Source organism: Myripristis murdjan, chromosome 3 (assembly GCF_902150065.1).
Source record: "Myripristis murdjan chromosome 3, fMyrMur1.1, whole genome shotgun sequence".
Classification (NCBI taxonomy): domain Eukaryota; kingdom Metazoa; phylum Chordata; class Actinopteri; order Holocentriformes; family Holocentridae; genus Myripristis; species Myripristis murdjan.
Window position 1 is genome coordinate 17,567,127 of NC_043982.1, and position 20,129 is coordinate 17,587,255.

A 20,129-nucleotide genomic window follows, 5' to 3' on the forward strand; every position below is an offset into this window, starting at 1 on the left:
GGGCGGGAATCCAAAGAAGTGATTTTGAGGTAAATTGATGTAATATTTTGATGGTACAAAATAAGCATTTGTGGTTTTTTGTAAGGATATACATACACTAACTTTTTTAAAATGTTAATATGAGAGTCTTGTGGAGGGTGATCCATTAGTTTGAACAAAAAATAGCATATACTTTTTTTGTAATGTGTGAAAGAGTAAAAGTATGACGTTGGGGGTAAGATGCCCCCCACCCATAAGGGGTAAGATGCCCCCCATGATTTTGAATATCTAGCCTTGCTAATATTATATTTCTGCGAAAGTATGTAGCCCCATCATCTAACATATAAACCTAGTAGCTAATCAACAGCAAGAAATGTATTATTACCAGTTCAAAAAGCTAACTAGCTGACTTTATCTCACAATAATAGCATTCAGCTATATTAGCTTGCTGTAGCGCTAGCTAGCTAGCTTGGATTGTTCAGAAACTGTAGCCTACACACGTAGTTTTGTGTGCATGTGTGTGCATGTGTGTGTGTGTGTGTGTGTGTGTGTGTGTGTGTGTGTGTGTGCGTGTGTGTGTGTGAAGTGTGTGCGTGTGTGTGTGTGCATGTGTGTGCATGTGCATATGTGAAGTGTGTGCATATGTGAAATGTGTGTGTGTGTGTGTGTGTGTGTGTGGGGTGGGGAGGGGGTGGGGGGGGTTAAAGACAATTAAAGTAAGAGCAATGGCAAAATTTGAAAAATAAATTTAATATTATGCATAAATACCAAGTTTGTATAGGGGGGCGTCTTACCCCAGTAGGGGGGGCATCTTACCCAGGCCCTGGGGTAAGATGCCCCTTTACAAGATTTTACATTTTGTTTTATAAGAACAAAGTTGTAGTCTGTTAGGATTTGATTACCCTCTAAATGTGTTCACTGAAGCACACTTCTTCTATACATATTATGTTGATATTCCAATTATGTATATTTTCAAAGAAAATAGACATTGTTCTTAAGGGGGGCGTCTTACCCCGTTCTACCCTAAACTAATTTATTGACAAGGTAGATTGGGCAAATAAAATATTAAAAATAAAAATATAGCACAGCTGCTGGCTTATGATAAAACAATAAAACGTGCTGGCGTAAGTGTCCAATTAAAACAGTCTTTTCCTCTAAACAGTCTATATGAGTAATATAGTCAGTCCATTCCGGCGGCGTCCCGGTATCAGTCCGACCGTGTGCGTGGAGAGGCTCTGTCGGGGCTCGCATTGAAGCCGCCTGGACGCGCTCTCCTAACAGCCCAAACTTTAGGGAAAGCGGATAGTGGTCCTGACCACCCGCTATCCGCTTTCCCTAAAGTGTGTGCGCAAGATAGCAATTTTAGGGATAGCGCATGAAACACGCCCACTACGCACCTCCAGGCGCAAATGATGCAGTCGGCATAACGGATAGCGGGTAGCGGGTGGCGCAAGATACCGTTTAGGGAAACGGTATCTGCTAAACCCGCAATTTGCGGGTAGCGGGTAGTGGCAGCGGATAGCGGGTGGCACAAGATACGGCCCCAGGTCTGGCACTTCACATGAGACACATCTCGTGACAGTGTAGGGTAATAAACATCCTCAGTCCTGTGAATGTGTGGGTACCCATCTCTGTGGGCCTGTAAATAGAAATATATATGTGCACACATGCTATTGCAGATTATATATTGATGTAGTGATACTTTTCACATTTCATACAATCTGATTTCACAAAATATCTTAGTTGCACTGGCACTACTGCAGCTCCTGTTAACCACACTTTGATTCATATATTTATGTTTAATGTTGCAGTTCCAGAAATTGTTGATTGGCTTAATTTACATAGCCTATATTTGTTGTCCCACAATGAAATGTGGGACAACACAGTGTGTGTGCATGATGCTATGTCTTTAAAGACTCTTCTATTATTTATGGGGGACAAGATATTTCACCTCTTTGTCGCTGTTTATTTTTACTCTTTACTCCTGCAAAAGCATTTTTTACTTATCTCATGTAATCTCATTTCATATCAAATCATCTTATCTGATCTTGTCTTCAAGGAAGCTCAAGGGAAAAAAATGCTGGACTGCATTAGCAAAACTGATCACCCATCCTCAATATCCTTGCCAAAAATCCATCTAGTCCTCACGTCATACATTTATTGGCACCAGTTACTTTGCATATTTTTCTTAATATCACAGTGACACTTACTTGACACACTGCATATTACAGAGTTGAATTAAGCCCAATAGATATCTGCTCTATCCTTCTGCACACTCTTAACTGATACGCTGTCTGGACAAAAGTATTGGGACACACCTCTTTATCAGTGAATTCAGGTGTTTCATTCAGTCCCATTGCCACAGGTGTATAAAAATCAAGCACCTAGCCATGCAGTCTGCATTTACAAACATTTGTGAAAGAATGGCTTGTTCTAAAGAGCTCACTGAAATCGAATGAGGTTCTATAATAGTAATAGGATGCCACTGTTGCAACAAGTCCGTTTGAAATTTCTTCCTTACTAGATATTCCACCATCAGCTGTAAGCAGTATTATTGCAAAGTGGAAGTGTTTTTAAGAACCACAGCAACTCAGCCACCAGGTAGCAGACCACATAAAGTTACAGAGCGGGGTCACCAAGTGCTGAGGCTCATAGTACGTAAAAGTGGCCGATACTCAATAACTGCAAGGCTCCAAACCTCCTGTGACATTAACATCAGCACAAAAACTGTGCACCAGGAGCTTCATGGCATGGGTTTCCATGGCTGAGCAACCACACGCAAGCCTTACATCACCAAGCACAACGCCAAGCGTCAGATGGAGTGGTGTAAAGCACGCCACCACAGGACTCTGGAGCAGTGGAAACGTGTTCTGTGCAGTGACCAATTACGTGTCTCTATCTGGTGGTCTGATGGACGAGTCTGGGTAAATGCCAGGAGAACGTTCCCTGCCCGACTGCATTGTCCCAACTGTAAAGTTTGGTGGAGGAGGGATGATGCTATGGGCTTGTTTTTCTGGGGTTGGCCTCAGCCCCGTAGTTCCAGTGAGGGGAAATCTTAATGTTTCATCTTACCAAGACATTTTGGACAACTCTATGCCTCCAACTTTGTGGAAACAGTTTGGGGAAGGCCCTTTTCTGTTCCAGCATGACTGTGCCCCAGTGCACAAAACAAACTCCATAAAGGCATGTTTGGGTGAGTTTGGTGTGGAAGAACTTGACTGGCCCGCACAGAGCCATGATGTCAGCCCCATCCAACACCTTTGGGACGAACTAGAATGGAGATTGTGTTCTTCCCAGAAGAGTGGAAGCTGTTACAGCTGCAAAGGGGGGACCAACTCCATATTACTGCCTATGGATTTAGAATGGGAGGTCATAAAAGCTCCTGTAGGTGTAATTTGTAGGTGGCCCAATACTTTTGTCCATAAAGTGTATGAAACCCCAGTTGTAATTCCACCAAGTACACTTCACTACTCCGAGAGCAGAGGGAAGTGCCTTTATTATCTATAATGAAAAACAACATCTCATACTTTTAATCATAGAAGTTTATTATGTAAAAGAATGTGACCTTATAAAGACATTATAAGATTATGAGACACATTAATTAAAAAACTCCAAGATAATTTCCACATTCCATTTATATGGTTAATAACAAGTAACCTGTATACTTTGTTTATAAAGCTGAATGATTTTGTTCTCTTAAGAACAATTTCTTAAAAGAGTATGAGACATAAAACTCACTTCTTCACCTGTTAATCAGTGTTCATGGCAACTTCTTGATGAGTCACCCATCAAGGTCACACTCTTAACAATACATGACATAACACTTTTCCCCCTGGATTTTCTGTGCAGATTTCAGCTTACTGTTGCCAAGTACTGGCTGAGAAACATTTGACAGAATAGCGTTTTAGTGGTTTAATGAACTTTTCCCTTCACCCAGTACTGATTATGGTTGCAGTTTTGGAAATCCCACAGTAGGCAGAGAAAGGCTCAGACCGAGAGTAACACGACCAAGTAAATCATCATGATGCATGCCGTTACCATAACGCTGACCACTGACCTGCAATATATAACCAGCAGCAGAATCCAAAACTTTAGCTGTTTGTATTACGATGTGTGTACTTGGTCATGAAACAGGACTAATGTATTGTGAAATACTGCGATAGATAATTCTTACTCAACCCAAAAGGCAAAGACCCAAGGAATGTGGCAATGTCTGCCAATCCTTGATCAGTGATTAATTTTGATGTTTTCCTGTTTCCTGTTTCTATATCTATAACTAAGATTAGCAGTGTATTTAGGTCAGCCACAGGTTTACTTTAAGACCTGCTTCAGGCATTTGCATGTATTATTCTAATGACATTTCATATGTTTCTTGATTATTTGTAATACACAACTCTTGTTGGCTCCAGCTACCATTTTCCACTATTTTTAAATAACAGCTGTTGACGGCGTACGAGGACATGTGTGTAGCTGCAAAGCTGAAAGTGACATTTTTTCTGTTGTAATCTCAGAAATCTTTAGTCTGCCTTTCAATCTGTATATGTGCATACTTAAAATGCTTGCTGTGTGTTGCATCCTTTGTCAACTTGCAATTTTATCATCATTTCTGTGACCTCTTTTGATCGTTTAATATTTTAAAATAAAAGTTACTGAGTGTAAATGTCACACAGAAAACAAAAAGTGCACTCAGCATGTTATGATTAAATTCCTGCTTAATGAAACATGCCAAGTATGGAATATGCAAGTATAGCATTTTTACAAACAGAAGGCAGATATTGTTGCAATATAACCATCAGAGAAGAGATACTGTGCAGATGCAGTCCAGTCCAACAGAATATTTGATGTAAATAATACTGTACTGCATGTAAATGAGAGGCCAGCATTAAAAAGATACTGTCAGATAACTTTGTGTTGTGTCTCTTACTCCTGCAATAAACATACAAAAAGGTGTTACATTCTAACTCCAAAATGATTTTGTAATACAATACCCTCAAGGATCAGATATCACAATTTAGTGTAAACAGTGGCAAAACCAAGTTCCTTCTCCTGATAACCACAAATGTGAACAAACAGCAAGATATTTTCCAACACTTGATAAACGCGTGACTTCTCAAATCTAGATTTCACCAGACAGACACATGAGATTGCTTTAGTAGAGCTGATCAGGCAGGATCAAGCTTTTAATCTTGAAATCTATATCCAAAAAGCCACACATAAATGGGCCTACTGATTATGCTTAACGAAAATAGAAAACTAGCTGTTAAAACCTTCACAAAAATGGCAATAATGAAAAAATCTCAAGATGATAAATCCACCTCACTGAAATGGTTTTAAAGGCATGGATCAATGTTGTAACAACACCGCAAATGCATCTGCTCCTGTTATTAAGATGCTATAGGGCTGAGGATTCAGAATCTGTCGACACATATCTCTGAAGTGGAGTGGGAGAGGCATTCACAAGCACACCGTCTGCTCTGCACTTTAAGATTTTGTTCACTGTTAAAGCTTGTTTTATGAGCCTGGTGTCTGTGCCTCCACCTCCTTTAGCAAGGCAGCTCTTTTAACAGTCCACAGGCCAAGGCTACAAAGGAGACTGTCTTTGTACATCAGAAAGAGCCCAGATCTTGCCAAAAGAGGTTGTGTCAGGGTTTAAGGTCTCCCTTTTCACTTCGCTGCACCACAAGATGGTCGAGGGCAACACAAAGCCGCCCTGTCTGAGGCTGGGTTCTGCCTCAGGGGCTTTGTTTCTCAAGGTGTAAATGCCATAAAGCCTTATCTAAGGATTCCTGCACATGGATTCCAGCCATCCACATAAGTAGCCTCCACAGTTTTCCCACACAGGAACTACAATGCACTTGTCCCAAAACAAACAAACACATAAACAAACAAACAAACAAAAAAACCAAACAAAACAAAACATGTGACCCCAACTCGCTAATACAAAAACTGCTTTATGAGTTATGTATCGGGCTGAATTTAAATCCTAACCACTTCATTACAGAAACACAGGGTGGCATATCAACTGGGCTTTTGTTTAAATAATCGATTGATTGCCTACTCTGTAAAAAGTCAAAAGTAAGAACAAATGCACGGCACAAGTTCCCAAAGCCTTAAGTGATGTCTTGCAGTTGCTTGCTTAGTCTGACCAGCAGCCAAAAAGCCCCAAGGCATTAATGTCATAATGACATGAAATGGAGAAAGGCAAGCAAATCTTGGCATTTGTGAAGCCATAACCAGCACATGTTTGGTGTTTTTACTTGATAAATGACAAGCCATTAATCGATGACCAAAATTATAATATATTTATTTTTCTGTCAATCGATTAATTGTTCCAGCAGTAAATATCAGTGGTCCAAGATGGCCCCTGAAGGCTTGTACAGCAATGAGATGAGAAGGAACCTGCATGAGCGGAGAGGAGGTGCAATCAAGGACTCTCTGGAGGACTAACACAAGCTTGCGAGGCTCTGTTCACTGCCCAAAAAAAAAATGAAAATTAGAATGACAGTGCAATCGACTCCAGAGAGTCATCAAGGTCAGTTGATGTCATTACAAGGAGTGTTAAATATTGAAAAAGTTAAACAATAACAACAAAACTTTCCAGCAGATTTTCCAGCTTGTATCATTTTAAAAAAGGGAAATATTCATTTGTACTGGCCCAAGTGATTCAAAGAATATAGAAAAAATACAGACCTGGAAAGGGGGGAAAAAAGAACAACAACAACAACAACAACAACAACAACAGAAAAGTGGTCCTCTTGAATGAGAATGAGGTTGTGTTCACAGTAGCCTGTTCAACCATTTGAAGATAGTGAAAGCCTCATTAGCCAGCTGAGTTTTGGACTGACTGAGCTGTTCCACATGCAAATCCAGGCTACACAGTCCACTTCCCATGTGTGCTCTGCTGCTTTCCAGGCTTTATCCACTGCCATCAGTGAAGTACTCTGACTCCGCTGCCTGTGTATAAATTAAGTGTTTCCCACTCAGGTCCACTTGTTTTGCGTCCAGTGATGATGAAAGATATGCTAAACTGAGGAGTTCAAAAGTACAATCGCCCAGAAATCTCACAAACTATCCCCATATCTGAGTTCAAACTGCACCTGGGACGGTCCGAGAGGAATAAAAGACTTGTTTGAGTTCGATACTGCATGCTTTACATAATAAAAAAAAACAAAAAACAAAGATGAACAGCTGCTCATTTCATGAGCTTAACTCCAGTTGTTGCTTAACATATTCATGTAGAGGTACGGTGGCATGTCTACATCAGTATCTGAGAATGAGAGCATAAAGTTTCAGTGGTGGCTTCAATGCACAGGGGACATGCTGGAGGAGCCGGGCACCTGTCTCCCTGTCACCCACACACTAAGGACAGTCCCAGGGTGCAGGTCTCCATCTCAGCCCCAGTCAGGGAGGGCAGACAAGAGATCTTGCTGTGGGGACGGTCAAGTGTTAGTGTTGCATCGAACTGCCCGGGCCTCAGACAGAAAACTCTGATCCACCGCGGCGACCTTGAGCCAGCAGCATCAGGCGTCGCAGGCGCAGACCCGTGAACGGATTACACCACAGCAGCGAGGGTGGACCCCCGAACACAGCTTTCATTCCCTCCCAGCGCATGCGACGCTCCCACGTGGGCTTCTCATTTTTAAGACGTTCAATTTCCTGCAAGACATTCAAATGATCATGTAACTGAGAGATTTCATTAAGAGGGTCAGTGATACAGAAAGGCAATACATACATATGGAGGAAAAAAGAGCACTGGGACAAATGTTTTCAGGACAGAAGCCTAAGATGCCATATGACTGGCATTAAAGGAAAAAACACCAGTCTAGTTGCTGCACTGACCATTGTTACGCTCTGTTAGTTTAGCAAATATGACATGAAAAAACAAAAAGGTAGACATGGAGTGTAGAATTTTTCAAGAAAGATGAAAAGAGCGGTATTTCCCTCTGGGAGGTAAAGGGCTAACCTATATGCTGTGTGTCTGTTGCATGCCTCTCTTCTGCTTTATGTAATTCTTCATTATGTGTTATTTTCATGTGCTGACATGCAATTTCTCATTGATTTGCAAGCGACAAATTGATTGATTTAAAATAATAAATGCCCATCCCCGATGACAGCTCAGTGACCAGAGCTCAGTGAGCACAGTGCAGCAGAAACTCACCGTCTCATCATTGCAGATGGAGTGGATCTGCGTACCAAACATGACGGCTGTGAAAGTGAGGAAGAGGACGGCCTCCAGGCAGAGGAAGATGAGCAGCAGCACAGACACCCCCGGAGAGAACTCGCTGCACTCTGCTCATGGAAACAAGGGAAGGAAAACAACAACAGAAGGGTTGAGTTTTTATTTTGCACATAACAATGGAAATGTCAAATGAAATGAAAACAAAACAGGCGTGGCGTTACGCAGGAGAGGAGCCAGAGGTGCATGTAGGAGACCTTCCCTTTTGTGAACCGCAAAGTCAAAGAGTTACAGAACGTCGTAACAGCTCAAGAGCAGAGGACCGTGTGAGAATACAAACAGAGAATTCATTGTAGCGAACATCTGCTAGTTAACATTATAGAGCTCATAAACATACTATTCTACAAATCTCTGCCTCGTTCACCATTTTGAAAGATGTGAAAGAGAAAGGAGAAGCAAGACTAAATCTGGAGGCTGGGTTAACGGATCATGCACCTCAACTTGAGGGTGGTAACAACTTTCTGATCAAAGCATATGGTGCTGCCACAAGTGAAGCACCTGCCCTGACAACACTGATGGAGATCTGGTCAGACATGCAACACATCTGAATGCTTCATCCCACAGAGAGCAGAGCTAAAAACACATCTAATGACAAATTTCTGCCCCTAGAAGCTGATGCAGGAATGAAGTTGAAAAACGGTAACATGAAGTACAGGATTAATTTCATTCACTACACTAAAGTCATATTAGCATGACTACAGCCTGATTACAATGATTTAGTGTCGATTTGCTCTTTTAACTATTAAAACTGTAAATATTAAAGGGTCACAGTACTGAGTGTAACGTTTACAAAATGTATATACTTCTATCGAGCCATTTTTTCCCATTCATTCCACTATGATATGAAAATTAACTTTAAGAGACCTAAAACTTTCTTCAGGCCAGTATTCCATCACTGAACTAAAGTCGTCCACATAAGTTTTCCTAAAAGCAACAACACTGTTGTGGTTTGATGACTTGAAATTGGGCAGTGTCTCTCCAATAGTAAATAGTCCCTGGGGAAATTTTATCAGTTTGGTGGTTTGGTTGAAAATCCGGGATATTCACTGAGTGTTGTGAGTGTCTTTTGTGCTCCTGAATGACTTGCAAAATGTTTTGTTGCAATGTAAAATGTAGGCAAACTGTCAACACTCAACATTTGTGTGGTGGTGAGCTGGTGTATAAGAGCTCTTGCTAAAAAAAAAAAAAAAAAGAATTTTTTTTTTTATTGGATGAAGATATGGCATGTTGTTAATGACAAGAGTCTTATTAGTTGATTGGCAAAGTCTTACCATCCCATAACTTTGTATAGCAACAGAGAAATTGTGCCCCATTCATCAGTGCGAAAACATTTTAGAAAGGTATTTTTAAGTGTCAATTCCTGGAACTTCAAGTAGTAGCAGTATTTAAGTAGTTGTAACGTTTCAGGTTTGTGAATCAGTTGTGCCTGTGTCTGCTGACATCAGGGATTGTCAAAGTCTCAGTCAGGACTTAAAGATAGGCCATGAGAATTTATTTTTTATTTAGTGACTACTATTTATTTATTTTTGTTGGAATGAATGTCCCAAAGAAGAGGCTGAGCCAATTTCCAGAATCATCCTGTAGAGGGCAGTCAGAGCTGCACTTTTGGGAGTGAAATAATATCTTCATTTCCTGGTTCAGTCCTACAGATGGACCCACAGGGGAGCAGGGGAAGATCAGTGGCAGGTCTGTGGTGATTCTGCAGAACGACTTTAATGACCTGCATGCGGCCATTCTGTTTACAACAGGACAACAACCTTCCTCGTTTTTTCACTCCTTTGTAATCCTTCCTCTGTTTATCTCCGCATCTCTTCAAGCACTCTTGATGACTTGTTTGTCTCTCAAACCAAATCATCCTCTCACCTGCTCTCTCTGCCTTTTTCCATTTGTGTTTCTCTAATAAACTAGCCCTGAAACAGAAGATAAACAGCCAACATGGTGATTGCACAGACAAGACAGAGAGGCCTTACCGTTCCACTGGACCTTCACGCAGGTGAAGAAGTGCATCCCACTGAGGCCCAGGGCATGGGCAGAAATCAAGGCTATGTACATCTGCAAGGACGAGAGAAGAGATGATGAGCCAAAGTGACAGAGGGGAAAAGGCACACTCTCTCAACTCTTGCAGACACCATATTGATGCAGTTATTTGTTTCTCATTCTTGGCCAAATTTTTAAATAATTGCGAATCTTTGCTGAGCTGCATTTCTTAAAAATGATTTAGGATTTTCAACCAATGTAAGATACTGCTGAGCCACATACGATAGCTTTATGTTTCAGGCATCGAAAAAGTGCCAGCCAGCATATGAAGCTATAAAAAGAAAGTGCTGATGTCAAGAATAACAGATAGCTCTGGGAGGGACAATTCCTGTAGGCCTGTGTTGTGAGTACAACATCAGTGTTGAGCTGTGTAGTTTGGCTGGTTCCCCCGTCTCAGAGCTTCACTGACTGGACACAAAGCTTCAGACAATTTTCAGATGCAAGGATTGAATATTAGGGATGGGACTTTTCCCAGTTTCATGGTCAATTAAAATTAAGTAAACTGAATAATCAATACATTATGAAATAAAAAAAAAGCACTACTTGAAATTGTCAGGTTTTACTGTGTGCAAAGTCATTGTTAATAATAATGAGCCTTGAAAATTGAAAATGCTTTCCTCCATCCTTCTTCTGCTATTGTTCATGTTTTTTATGTGTCAATATTTTCCTGTTTTTTGTCTACTTAAATATTGTGATTATATACTGTATATTGTGTGTTATGACTTATTGTGGGCAAATTTTCTCATTAGGGATAACAGAGTTGTAAACTTTGACCGTTTAAATATTTCAGTTGTTGATTACTACATCATCCAGTATTTCAGTAATATGAACACACTCACCAAACATAAATACATCATTACAAAGAATGTGATTCCATTGTGTTAAAGGTCAATACAAAAATAAAAGTATCAAAGGAATGATTTCAGGAACTAGTCAAGTAAGATTCCGGTGCCAGATAATATCACTGGTATGCTGTATAAATCATGCACTAAACAGCCGTCTAAAACTTACATACATTACTGTTAAACTGTGAATTAATCTGAATTTTTGTTTGATTAATTGTGTTTGTGCAGATGATTACTGTAAACCTAATTCTGAATAAACATGCTGAAATTTTATTACAGGGAGTGCTAGGATTTGAAACTGGATGTAGAAAAAAAATCATCCTATCCTGAGGCAATGCAAAAGTAGGTAAAGTTGGAATATTAATACCACTTCCAAAATAGAAAGCGCTCTGTGGAATGCAAACACTGCACCGAGAAATACGTCTGCTTGTAAAGTGGCAGCCTGCATAACGGTCTTTGTTTGTTTATTGTTTGTCCCCTGGGCTTGATTTTCTGACAAAACAGAATGTGAATGCAGTGCCGTTCAGCAGCCGATTTGATAGCTCTGGATGGGTGACCTTCCCAGCGGCAAATGAACGCAGCATAACAGCTACGGCTAAGAAATGGTCATCATCTAATGGTGCATGTCCAGATACAGATGACCACCAAAATCTAATGCTCTGCTTCTTGGGCCGGGAGCTATTCTGTCTACCAGATTCCAGCCAAATTCATCTGTAACTTTGAGATATCTTGCTAATAAAGCAACAGACAAGACTAGAAAAATTACACCCTTAGCAGCTTCAGTGGCAAATGTTAATTGCAGGCTAATAAATGCTGTTACTCTGCTAAAGACCATTTTGCCGATGGCCACAAGCTGCAGTTTGTAGGCCATTAACAGAAGTCCACAGGGAGAGGGAGCGCTGCGTTTCTATGTTGCTCTGCCTATTACAGAGAGGCCCACTCCACAGTCTAGTCCAATCCCAGTTTCTTTTGGTAGTGGTATTTTTTTAATAACTGAAAATATGAGACCGATGGCGGGTTTGGCAATTTTTTTGTGGGTGGACATTTCATTTATCTTTTATTGACAAAATTACCATAAACAGTCTGTTTGAATTTAAACATTTCTTAGAATTTATATGCAGTGTGCTGAAAATGTATAGTATTTAATGTATTGCTGCCACTTTGTAAAAACTGTTGGCACTACACTGAGTGACAGGCCATGATAGTGCAAGAGGGGGCTGATGCGAAGGTGAAGGCGGAAGCCACCATAACAACAACAAAATCGGCAAAAAAAAAAAAAAGTAAATTTCTTGCTGTTCACATCTTCTCAGCTATTTTCTGGCTTTCTGCATTTTTGTCTTTGTTTTGTCAGCATAAAACGGCGCATGTGTGATAAGAACAGCAAGCTGCTCCCTGTTGCTAGGGTCCATTTTCATCATCATCAACAAGAGTAGTCACTTCTTGCGGTTCTTTTGACGAACATATACCCACCCAAAAAGTTACCTACACATGCATTAAAAGGATCATTCACTCAAGGCTTGTTGACTGAAGGCTCCAGTGTAGCGTGGTCACAATTAAGACCAGTTGTGTTGTTCATAGTCACAATGAATAATAAATTTGACAGGCGATAAAAGTGTTTGGTATCTTCTTCTGTAAGAGTTTACGACACATCCACTAATTGAGGGGGTAAATTGAGGGAAACTACAATTTACATTCATATCTTACTCACCTTGTGAAAATTCAAAAAAGCTGACTACTGGCTGTGCTATTATTGACAGCAAATTTCTGTCTACTTACTGTGAAGAGTACAAAGAATCGTTGATTCTTCTCTCCCACGCAGTTATTCACCCAGGGACAGTGGTGATCCATCTTCCGAATGCATCTTTTACAAATACTGCAGGCAGGAGAGAGAAGATGTGACATGTGAGTGAATTAGCTTCACCTTCACGCACTCATTCTGCTGATTCCACTTTCTATACTGCTCCTGTGTGAGTCTGCCAGTGTAGCTGTGAGAGTCTGTCAGTGTAGCTTCTTTACAACATTGATAATGAGGGATGAGGGTGTACCGGCCTTTTTTTTTCCTTCTTTTTTTCAACCCTGATGGCTTTAAGTAGTGGTTGTGGGTGGTGGGTTGGTGTGGGGGATTGGGAGCGCGGGATGCATTTACAAACTCACAACTGGAAACTCCCCAGTGTTGGTGCGGTTTTGCACAGTTGGTCACTGAGCAGCTCTAATGAACAAACACAGTTGCAAAGTGGGCAGGGTTATACTGGGTAGCCTGAATTCCAGAGGCAAAAATCCTGTTAATTTTCCCAGATGTAATGTTAGGCTGGTCACTTTGAACACTTGGATGGGCATGGAACTGTCCTGGTTCAATCATCAGTACAAACAAATCAGAAGTGCACTGAAATAATTAATGATTCAGCAGGGAAAAAAGTAAAAGACTGTATTCATAAAACCGATAAGTTAACTCGGAGTGCTGCCTCAAGAAATAGCCAATCACCTTAAAATCCTGTCCTTGTGAAGATGAGCTAGTTGAGCTATTTAGCTTTGATCCAACGTAACACATTTTTGATCATTTCAACACTGGGGTGCAGCATTTTGTTCCTAAATGCAACCACCCTATCTGGAATGCAAACTCCATAATGCTGTTGGTGATCCTAAACCCATGGCTCTACCCAGTTCCCAACTCTACTGATCTAATGCCTTTCTCAAGGGAAATTTGACAGAACTGTTGAAAGAAGGGAGCGTCTGCTCCAACATGGAGTGCTTAAAATGAAATAACAGCAGGTTAAAGCAACAGAGAAAAATCCCATGCAACAGGCTCCAAATCTGTGACTGAAGTCTGGGCCAACTACAGATGGGCAAACTAATTTAATAAAAACCTGTGCCAACAAGCGGATGCACTGTGGGGAAGTACAGTGATATCAAGCACCAAACCACTCTACAATAGACCCACACACTGTACTGTAAATGAGAGGCATTTGTTTTCTGTAACACATCACAAGATGAGGCCACTGAACAGCTTTTATATTACCAAATATCAGTAAATAGCCTACCTCAGAGCGGACTGTGGGGCTGGTCTGAATGACGTCTCGAATGACATGAGAACTAAAAGCCCACTCAACTTACTTCAGTGATCAACTCAAATTGTCATCCTCCCTGTTTGGGAATGTCGATCCATGTGTCCATGTTTAATTTTGCTAGTCTCCAACTTCTAGTTATGATCTTAAAGTTAGCAAGGTGTCTCTTGAAGAAGAGTCATGGCACTGTGTTTTCAAACAAAGTTTAAAAACAACAGAAAAAAGTGCACACTTGCTGAGGCACTGAATAATGGATCACACAAATGATGCATATTCTTCTTTGTGCGACATTTAATTACTATTGACATTTCAGTGCAAGGCTTTCTTAAAGGCTTTGCCTAATTGGGTGACAATACTGGAGGAGTCTTTGTGAAAGTGTTAACCTCACCATTAAACCTCCCCTGAGGACGAGTGACACTTCCACCTCTCTCTCCAGTGATTAAAAACACAAAACCCCAGGACAAAAGCAGCAAAAGCGTAATCTCCCCTCATAAATTAACGGGGGGTTTTGTGTACAAAAAGAAAAAATCCTGAAAAACTGAACAGCATCACATCACTGCTTTAAATGTCAATGTCACGCTGCTTCGCTTTCACTGCTTTTTTAGTCTGTTAGTAGTTTTGGGTCATTGAGCAGCTGACAGTCTGTTACTGTGACTACAGTAAAACATAAGAGACCAGTGGAGGCAAACAGCATGATGCAAAAGGAACGGTGAGCAACATACTGCAAATTACAGGTATTCTGACTTGGAGCAAGCAAATTTCAACAAAAGCAATATCAAAATTTGCAAGTAAACAAGAGGGAGACAGAAGAGGTGTAATTAAGTTACCAGGTAGAGTCACCAACGGTCCTGCAAAGCACTTTAGATACAACTATCACCAAACAGCACAGTATTTTGTGACACTACTCCATACTGATGCCACAAAAGTTCTGTCACCCAAGTAAAACATGTGAAAACTGGAAATCGGTCAGACCAGAGCCTGCTTTGTCCTGTGACCACCTGTATGATAAAAGTGCATCTAGAGAGTATTAATTACAGAGATGGACCAATATCAAGCCACTTGGTATCAGTTATCATATCCTGAAATCACATTAAGACTGGGAAAAGTTGTGCTAGGCTGGGCAGAAAACGGTGAGCTTTCCAACTTAATGGACTAGGTGCTGAGGAGCTGCCTCGCCGCCACACTATGACCACTGAACTTTGGAGGCTTGTATCAATTTCTAGAGGAGGGAAAAGTCCAATGTCAACAATCCTTATTTTACAACTGTAAAACACTACACCTGTTGTACACACAGTGGGCTGGAATGCTCTCCAATGTTGTTCAGGGATGTGATAGGTGCAGGTCTGTTTGTTTTAATGTTTGTTTTACAGTGTTAATCGTTTTAATGTTTGTTTTACTTTGTTGATTATTTTAATGTTTGTTTTACTGTGTTGATTGTTTTAATGTTATTTGTAAGGACTACAGATGGAAATTAGCTTTCTCGCTAAATCTGGTGCACTCATCTTTTTATTCCTTTGAATAGCTAATGAAAGTGCACAGTGTCCTTTATAAATTGAATAAAATAAAAAATAAAAATAAAAATAAAATTCAAGGGTTCAGTTAGTTAAGTGACTTTTTTTGTACAAGTCTGTCTCTCTGGCACCGTGTTGTGTAAAATCAGCTGGTCATGCTTACTGTCAGAGAGAAGACTTTGCACACCAGTTTCTTGAGTCAGGTGTGTGGGAGAGGGACGAGTGGATCAAAACATGCAAACAGGCTCCTGCACACTAACTTGCTGTGATACATTTATTTGTGCCATTTCGGTGTTACATCAAAATGTTTGATCAATAAGAAGCCAATATTTATTGGAGTAATGATCAAACATCCTATTTTGATATTCTCTATGAAAACATAGCCGGTGCAACAAATATATTCTACAAATAGAAATTAGATTTGTTTCCAGCTAAATTGCTTTTTCTTGGTCACTAGATTGAGGAAATATCCCACCGCTTGTCCTGATCTAGTAGACGATATGTCAAAGGTGCACCACTGATATCACTTAGCCTGGTTTTCTATAAGTGATACTTCTCTGGATCCCATGGTGGGAGGGTTGCCCAAGTAAACTCTGGCCATTCCCAGTTCTGCCTGTAAGATACACTTACAACAAGATCTAGCTAGCTGATCTCCGCCACAGATCCCTCCCATGTCTTAACAACATGATCAAATAAAATTAAATGGAATTTACAAAACAACAACAACAACAACAACAACAACAACAACAACAAAACAAAACCCATATGTATTTTTTGTTATATGATGAGGATGTTTAAATTTGGCAATCTGGTGAATTTCAGTACACAATATAACATAATTGTCAATATTTCAAAATAACCTTAGTCTTGTAATTCCATTCAGTTAAATATAAATCCCAGAGGCACTGCTGTGTTTTATCAGTGACCTTGATTGGCATGAAAGGTGACAAAGGCTCATTCAGCTCAAGGACAGAAAAGAAACACAAAGATTACAGGTGGGTGTCACATGGAAGATTTGTGGTTTTGCAAACTGCAGCTACCAGGCTAAAAATAATTTAATAACATCCTGTAATCGCACTATCACCCATGAAGCATATCAGACGAGGCTGTGAATTGTGACCACAAATTTCAAACCTGTGGTAAATCAGACCCAGATTTTGGGAAGTGATACAAAATGCTGCTACTAAGGGGTTGCCAAAGTCATGAAGTTTCAAATTCTACTGGTAGTAGATTTAGGTTACTGACTCTATGGTGGCCACCATGATGCCGCTCTATGCCAATATCCAATGACAACTCGCCACACTGAGTCAGGGAACGCTATTACTAATTCTCAAAACACAGACTGAACCAACCATGATCAGTGCTTAAATCCACTGATTGTTTAGAAAAAGCACTAATTGGCCCTGATTAATCAGCTGCTATGGTAAAATGCCTGTCTGCTAGCACTCACAAAAATACTCATGATGAGGTGAGCTGACAGCTCAATCTGGGTTATCGTCTTCTTCTGTCGAATTTTGTGTCACTGCCAAATATGCTAATCCAATCACGCTTCAGGCAAACAGGTGCAGTTATAAATATCTGCAAGGTTGCATTCCATGGAGCATGGAGCATACAACCCTGCACTTCCTAACTGCAAACACAACTACAAACACTGTCCTGCTAACTTCCTTGTGTATTGTCTTGGCCGGACTGACCTGCAGTGGTGTGCCCTCTCAGGCTTGATGCTGCAGCACTTGGGACACTTGTAGATGACCTCACCCGGCTTCAGCTGCAGGCTCTCCATGTACTCCTTGGTTGCGTTACCTTTAGGAACTGCACCCTGAGGATGGGATCGCAGACAAAACAAACACTCCCAGTTACAAAGGTCAACAACATAAAACTAATGGGGTTAGTCAAGTGTTTAGGATAGTCAGGGCTTTGTGTCTGAAATAATATACAAGCTATTCACTGTTGGACTTTTATGCAAGGCACTAAGAGTTTACAGCTTTTTGAATCAGTCCGAAGATACAGAGCCTTGGTTCCATGTATAGAAACACCTGATCTGCTCAGCATCAAAGACGCATTGATTCTGGCTATTCACACTGGTGTCATTCCTCTAGCTTGAGGCACTATGGGATGCTGTACCTTTTTTCCCCACAGACAAGGTTCGAAAAACATACTCTTTGGTCTGGAAATCTTTGATATAGCCATTGGCTATATGATTCAAAATCATGTGCAATTGCCATTCTAAGTCTAACGAACAAGAAATACAAGAACTCAGAAAGCCAGTTTGCCATGCTACAGTACAACCTTCTGTGTACTATTTTGGGCTTTTAAGTGGAGCAATCAGAGAGGATGGGCTGATGGGCTGGAAAGCACCGATTGAGCTGTCATCAGACATCTATTTCCTCTGACTAAGCATGAGTCAACATTGCAGCAGTAGCAACAACAGTATTTGACCTACAACTCTTTAGCCTTTAGTGAATTGCCTGTTTTCACAACGACTATTCACAAAACATCAGTGACAAGCAGCACAGAATAATCCCTGTTGGTATGCAGATCATAAGTGGTGAGATCCTCTCACACCACTCCGTTCTCCTTATGCTGTTTTCTCATTAGGACATAACAGATCTTCTTCTCATTAAAACATATGCCAGTATCATGTTATAATGAGAGTTTTCTTGTTATAACAATATGCTATGTCATAAAAAGAAAAAAATGCGCAACTGTAATGTGAAAATGTCATGACACAAAAAACATCTTGTTACAACAAGAAGAGTTTATCATTGTAATGTGACACTGAGCTGATTCTGTGTGTGTGTTTTTTTTTTTTGCTGTCCCACTCCTGTTAGGATTCCTGACCCTAACACTGTGTCTAGACTGTGGGCACTTGAGCTAGCTGACTCCAAGCACAAATACACACATTGTCCTTTCACTGCTAGTAAAGGATTAGTTTTGTCTAATTTCTGAGGTGTTCTGAAAATTTTCTGTCCTTTAGTAGCTTTTGTAGAGCACTTTTTGTAAACAGCACTCTCTCCCTGCTTCCCTGATTCTATCTATGTTCTTTCTCCCTCTTTTCACTTTCACACACGACTCTTCCTTCTTCCATCTGCGTCCTCAACCTTGTCCCCCCCACACCCCGCCGTCTCTCCTTGCCTCCCTCCCTGCTCCTCACCGGGTCAGTCAGCATGGTGCGGAGATGTGATGCCAGTGCAAGAACAGCCAGGGAGTTGAAGGTGGCCCCGTTCAGCAGGGAGTACCAGAAGTTCTTGGCGGGCAGCAGCATGACAAAATTCACCACAAACTCAGCATACAGCACCAGGAACCAGGTCATGGCGGCGCACACCATGCCGCAGCTGTCCTGGATGAACCACAGTGTGCGGTTCCCTGCTGCGTGGCCTGAATGGGGACCCCCTACGATCACCTCCGCTGCCAGGCTCCCTGCCTCCACGTCCCCACCGGCCGACAGCAGTGGGTGGTGCTGCTCCATATCTCGCAGCCGGTGGCTTGAAGACTGCATCCTGCCCTGGGGGAGGAGGAATTATTGAAGATTTAGGAATCAATTCTCTGCTACTTTTTTGTCTTTGTGCTCTGGGTAAAGAAGAACAGGACTTATAGCTATTTATATACATACTGTGCTTACAAGAGCCATAATGATATACCGGATTAAAATACACAAATAAGGAAGAGAGATCCAAAGAGAGCTATAAACAAAAGCGGGTAATGAATGCCTACAAGAATGGGAAAACAGGGTGATGAGGGAAGAAGAGAAGGAGATAAGGAGGGAGAGAGACAGGGAGATGTAGGCAGAGGCAGGCAGAAGGAAAGAAGAGGCAACAGGGGGAGAAATAACTGGGCAAACTTACTGCTGGGTGACTGTGGCCTTAAGTTTTAACATAGTCAAAAATGTTCATATCAGGTTATATTAATTTTTTATCAGGATATGTGTAAATAAATTAAAAAAAAAAAAATCACTATTTCTGTGAAGTTTCATTTTACTCCTGAATAAAAGATGAATAGTTCTGACAAATTTCATTCAAAACATATTATATGAATTACAGCTGATGGTATAAAACATGAAAAAATGGAAAAAAAATTAACTAATAAAACCGATGAAACCAGGTGTTAAATTGTTTTTCAGTGTTAGTTTTCAACACTGTACCTGTTTTTAAAAAGCAGACAATAACATAACCTGATACACCCTGAACACAATGGAAAGCAGCAGCCAGCTAAACAGGATTATCATAACTCAAATGTGATAACTGTTTAATGACAGCTTTTAAACACATGACTTTTTTTCTCAGCCACCAATGTCTTGTTTTCCATGGAATCCTAAGGGAAGAGGCTGCATGCTCAGAAAGGAAAAGCTGTAAAAAGGATGTTCAAAAAGTGTTGCTGACAATATTTTTTTCTCAGTTGAAACAAGTTCAGCTTTTCAAAAAAAGTGTTTTTTGTTTTTTTTAAATTTACAGATCAATTA

At 40.7% G+C, this 20,129-nt stretch overlaps 1 protein-coding gene across 2 annotated transcripts in view; it reads right to left on the reverse strand.

Annotated features, from left to right (window-relative positions):
- Positions 1-3,503: 3,503 nt before the first annotated feature.
- zdhhc7 (zDHHC palmitoyltransferase 7) overlaps positions 3,504-20,129 on the reverse strand; it is a 28,049-nt gene continuing 11,423 nt past the window's right edge. The window contains exons 3-9 of one of the 2 annotated variants that reach the window (XR_003930365.1): positions 18,825-19,175; positions 17,365-17,489; positions 12,874-12,970; positions 10,186-10,267; positions 8,138-8,268; positions 6,670-7,635; positions 3,504-6,450 (exon numbers count right to left, since the gene is read on the reverse strand). Coding sequence is in view for 1 of the 2 variants with exons in the window: in XM_030082013.1 (XP_029937873.1) it covers positions 7,453-7,635; positions 8,138-8,268; positions 10,186-10,267; positions 12,874-12,970; positions 17,365-17,489; positions 18,825-19,169 (963 nt within the window). In the remaining variant the exon portion in view is untranslated. Of the gene's footprint in view, positions 7,636-8,137; positions 8,269-10,185; positions 10,268-12,873; positions 12,971-17,364; positions 17,490-18,824; positions 19,176-20,129 lie in introns of both variants that reach the window. The other variant, XM_030082013.1, reaches the window with a different exon arrangement.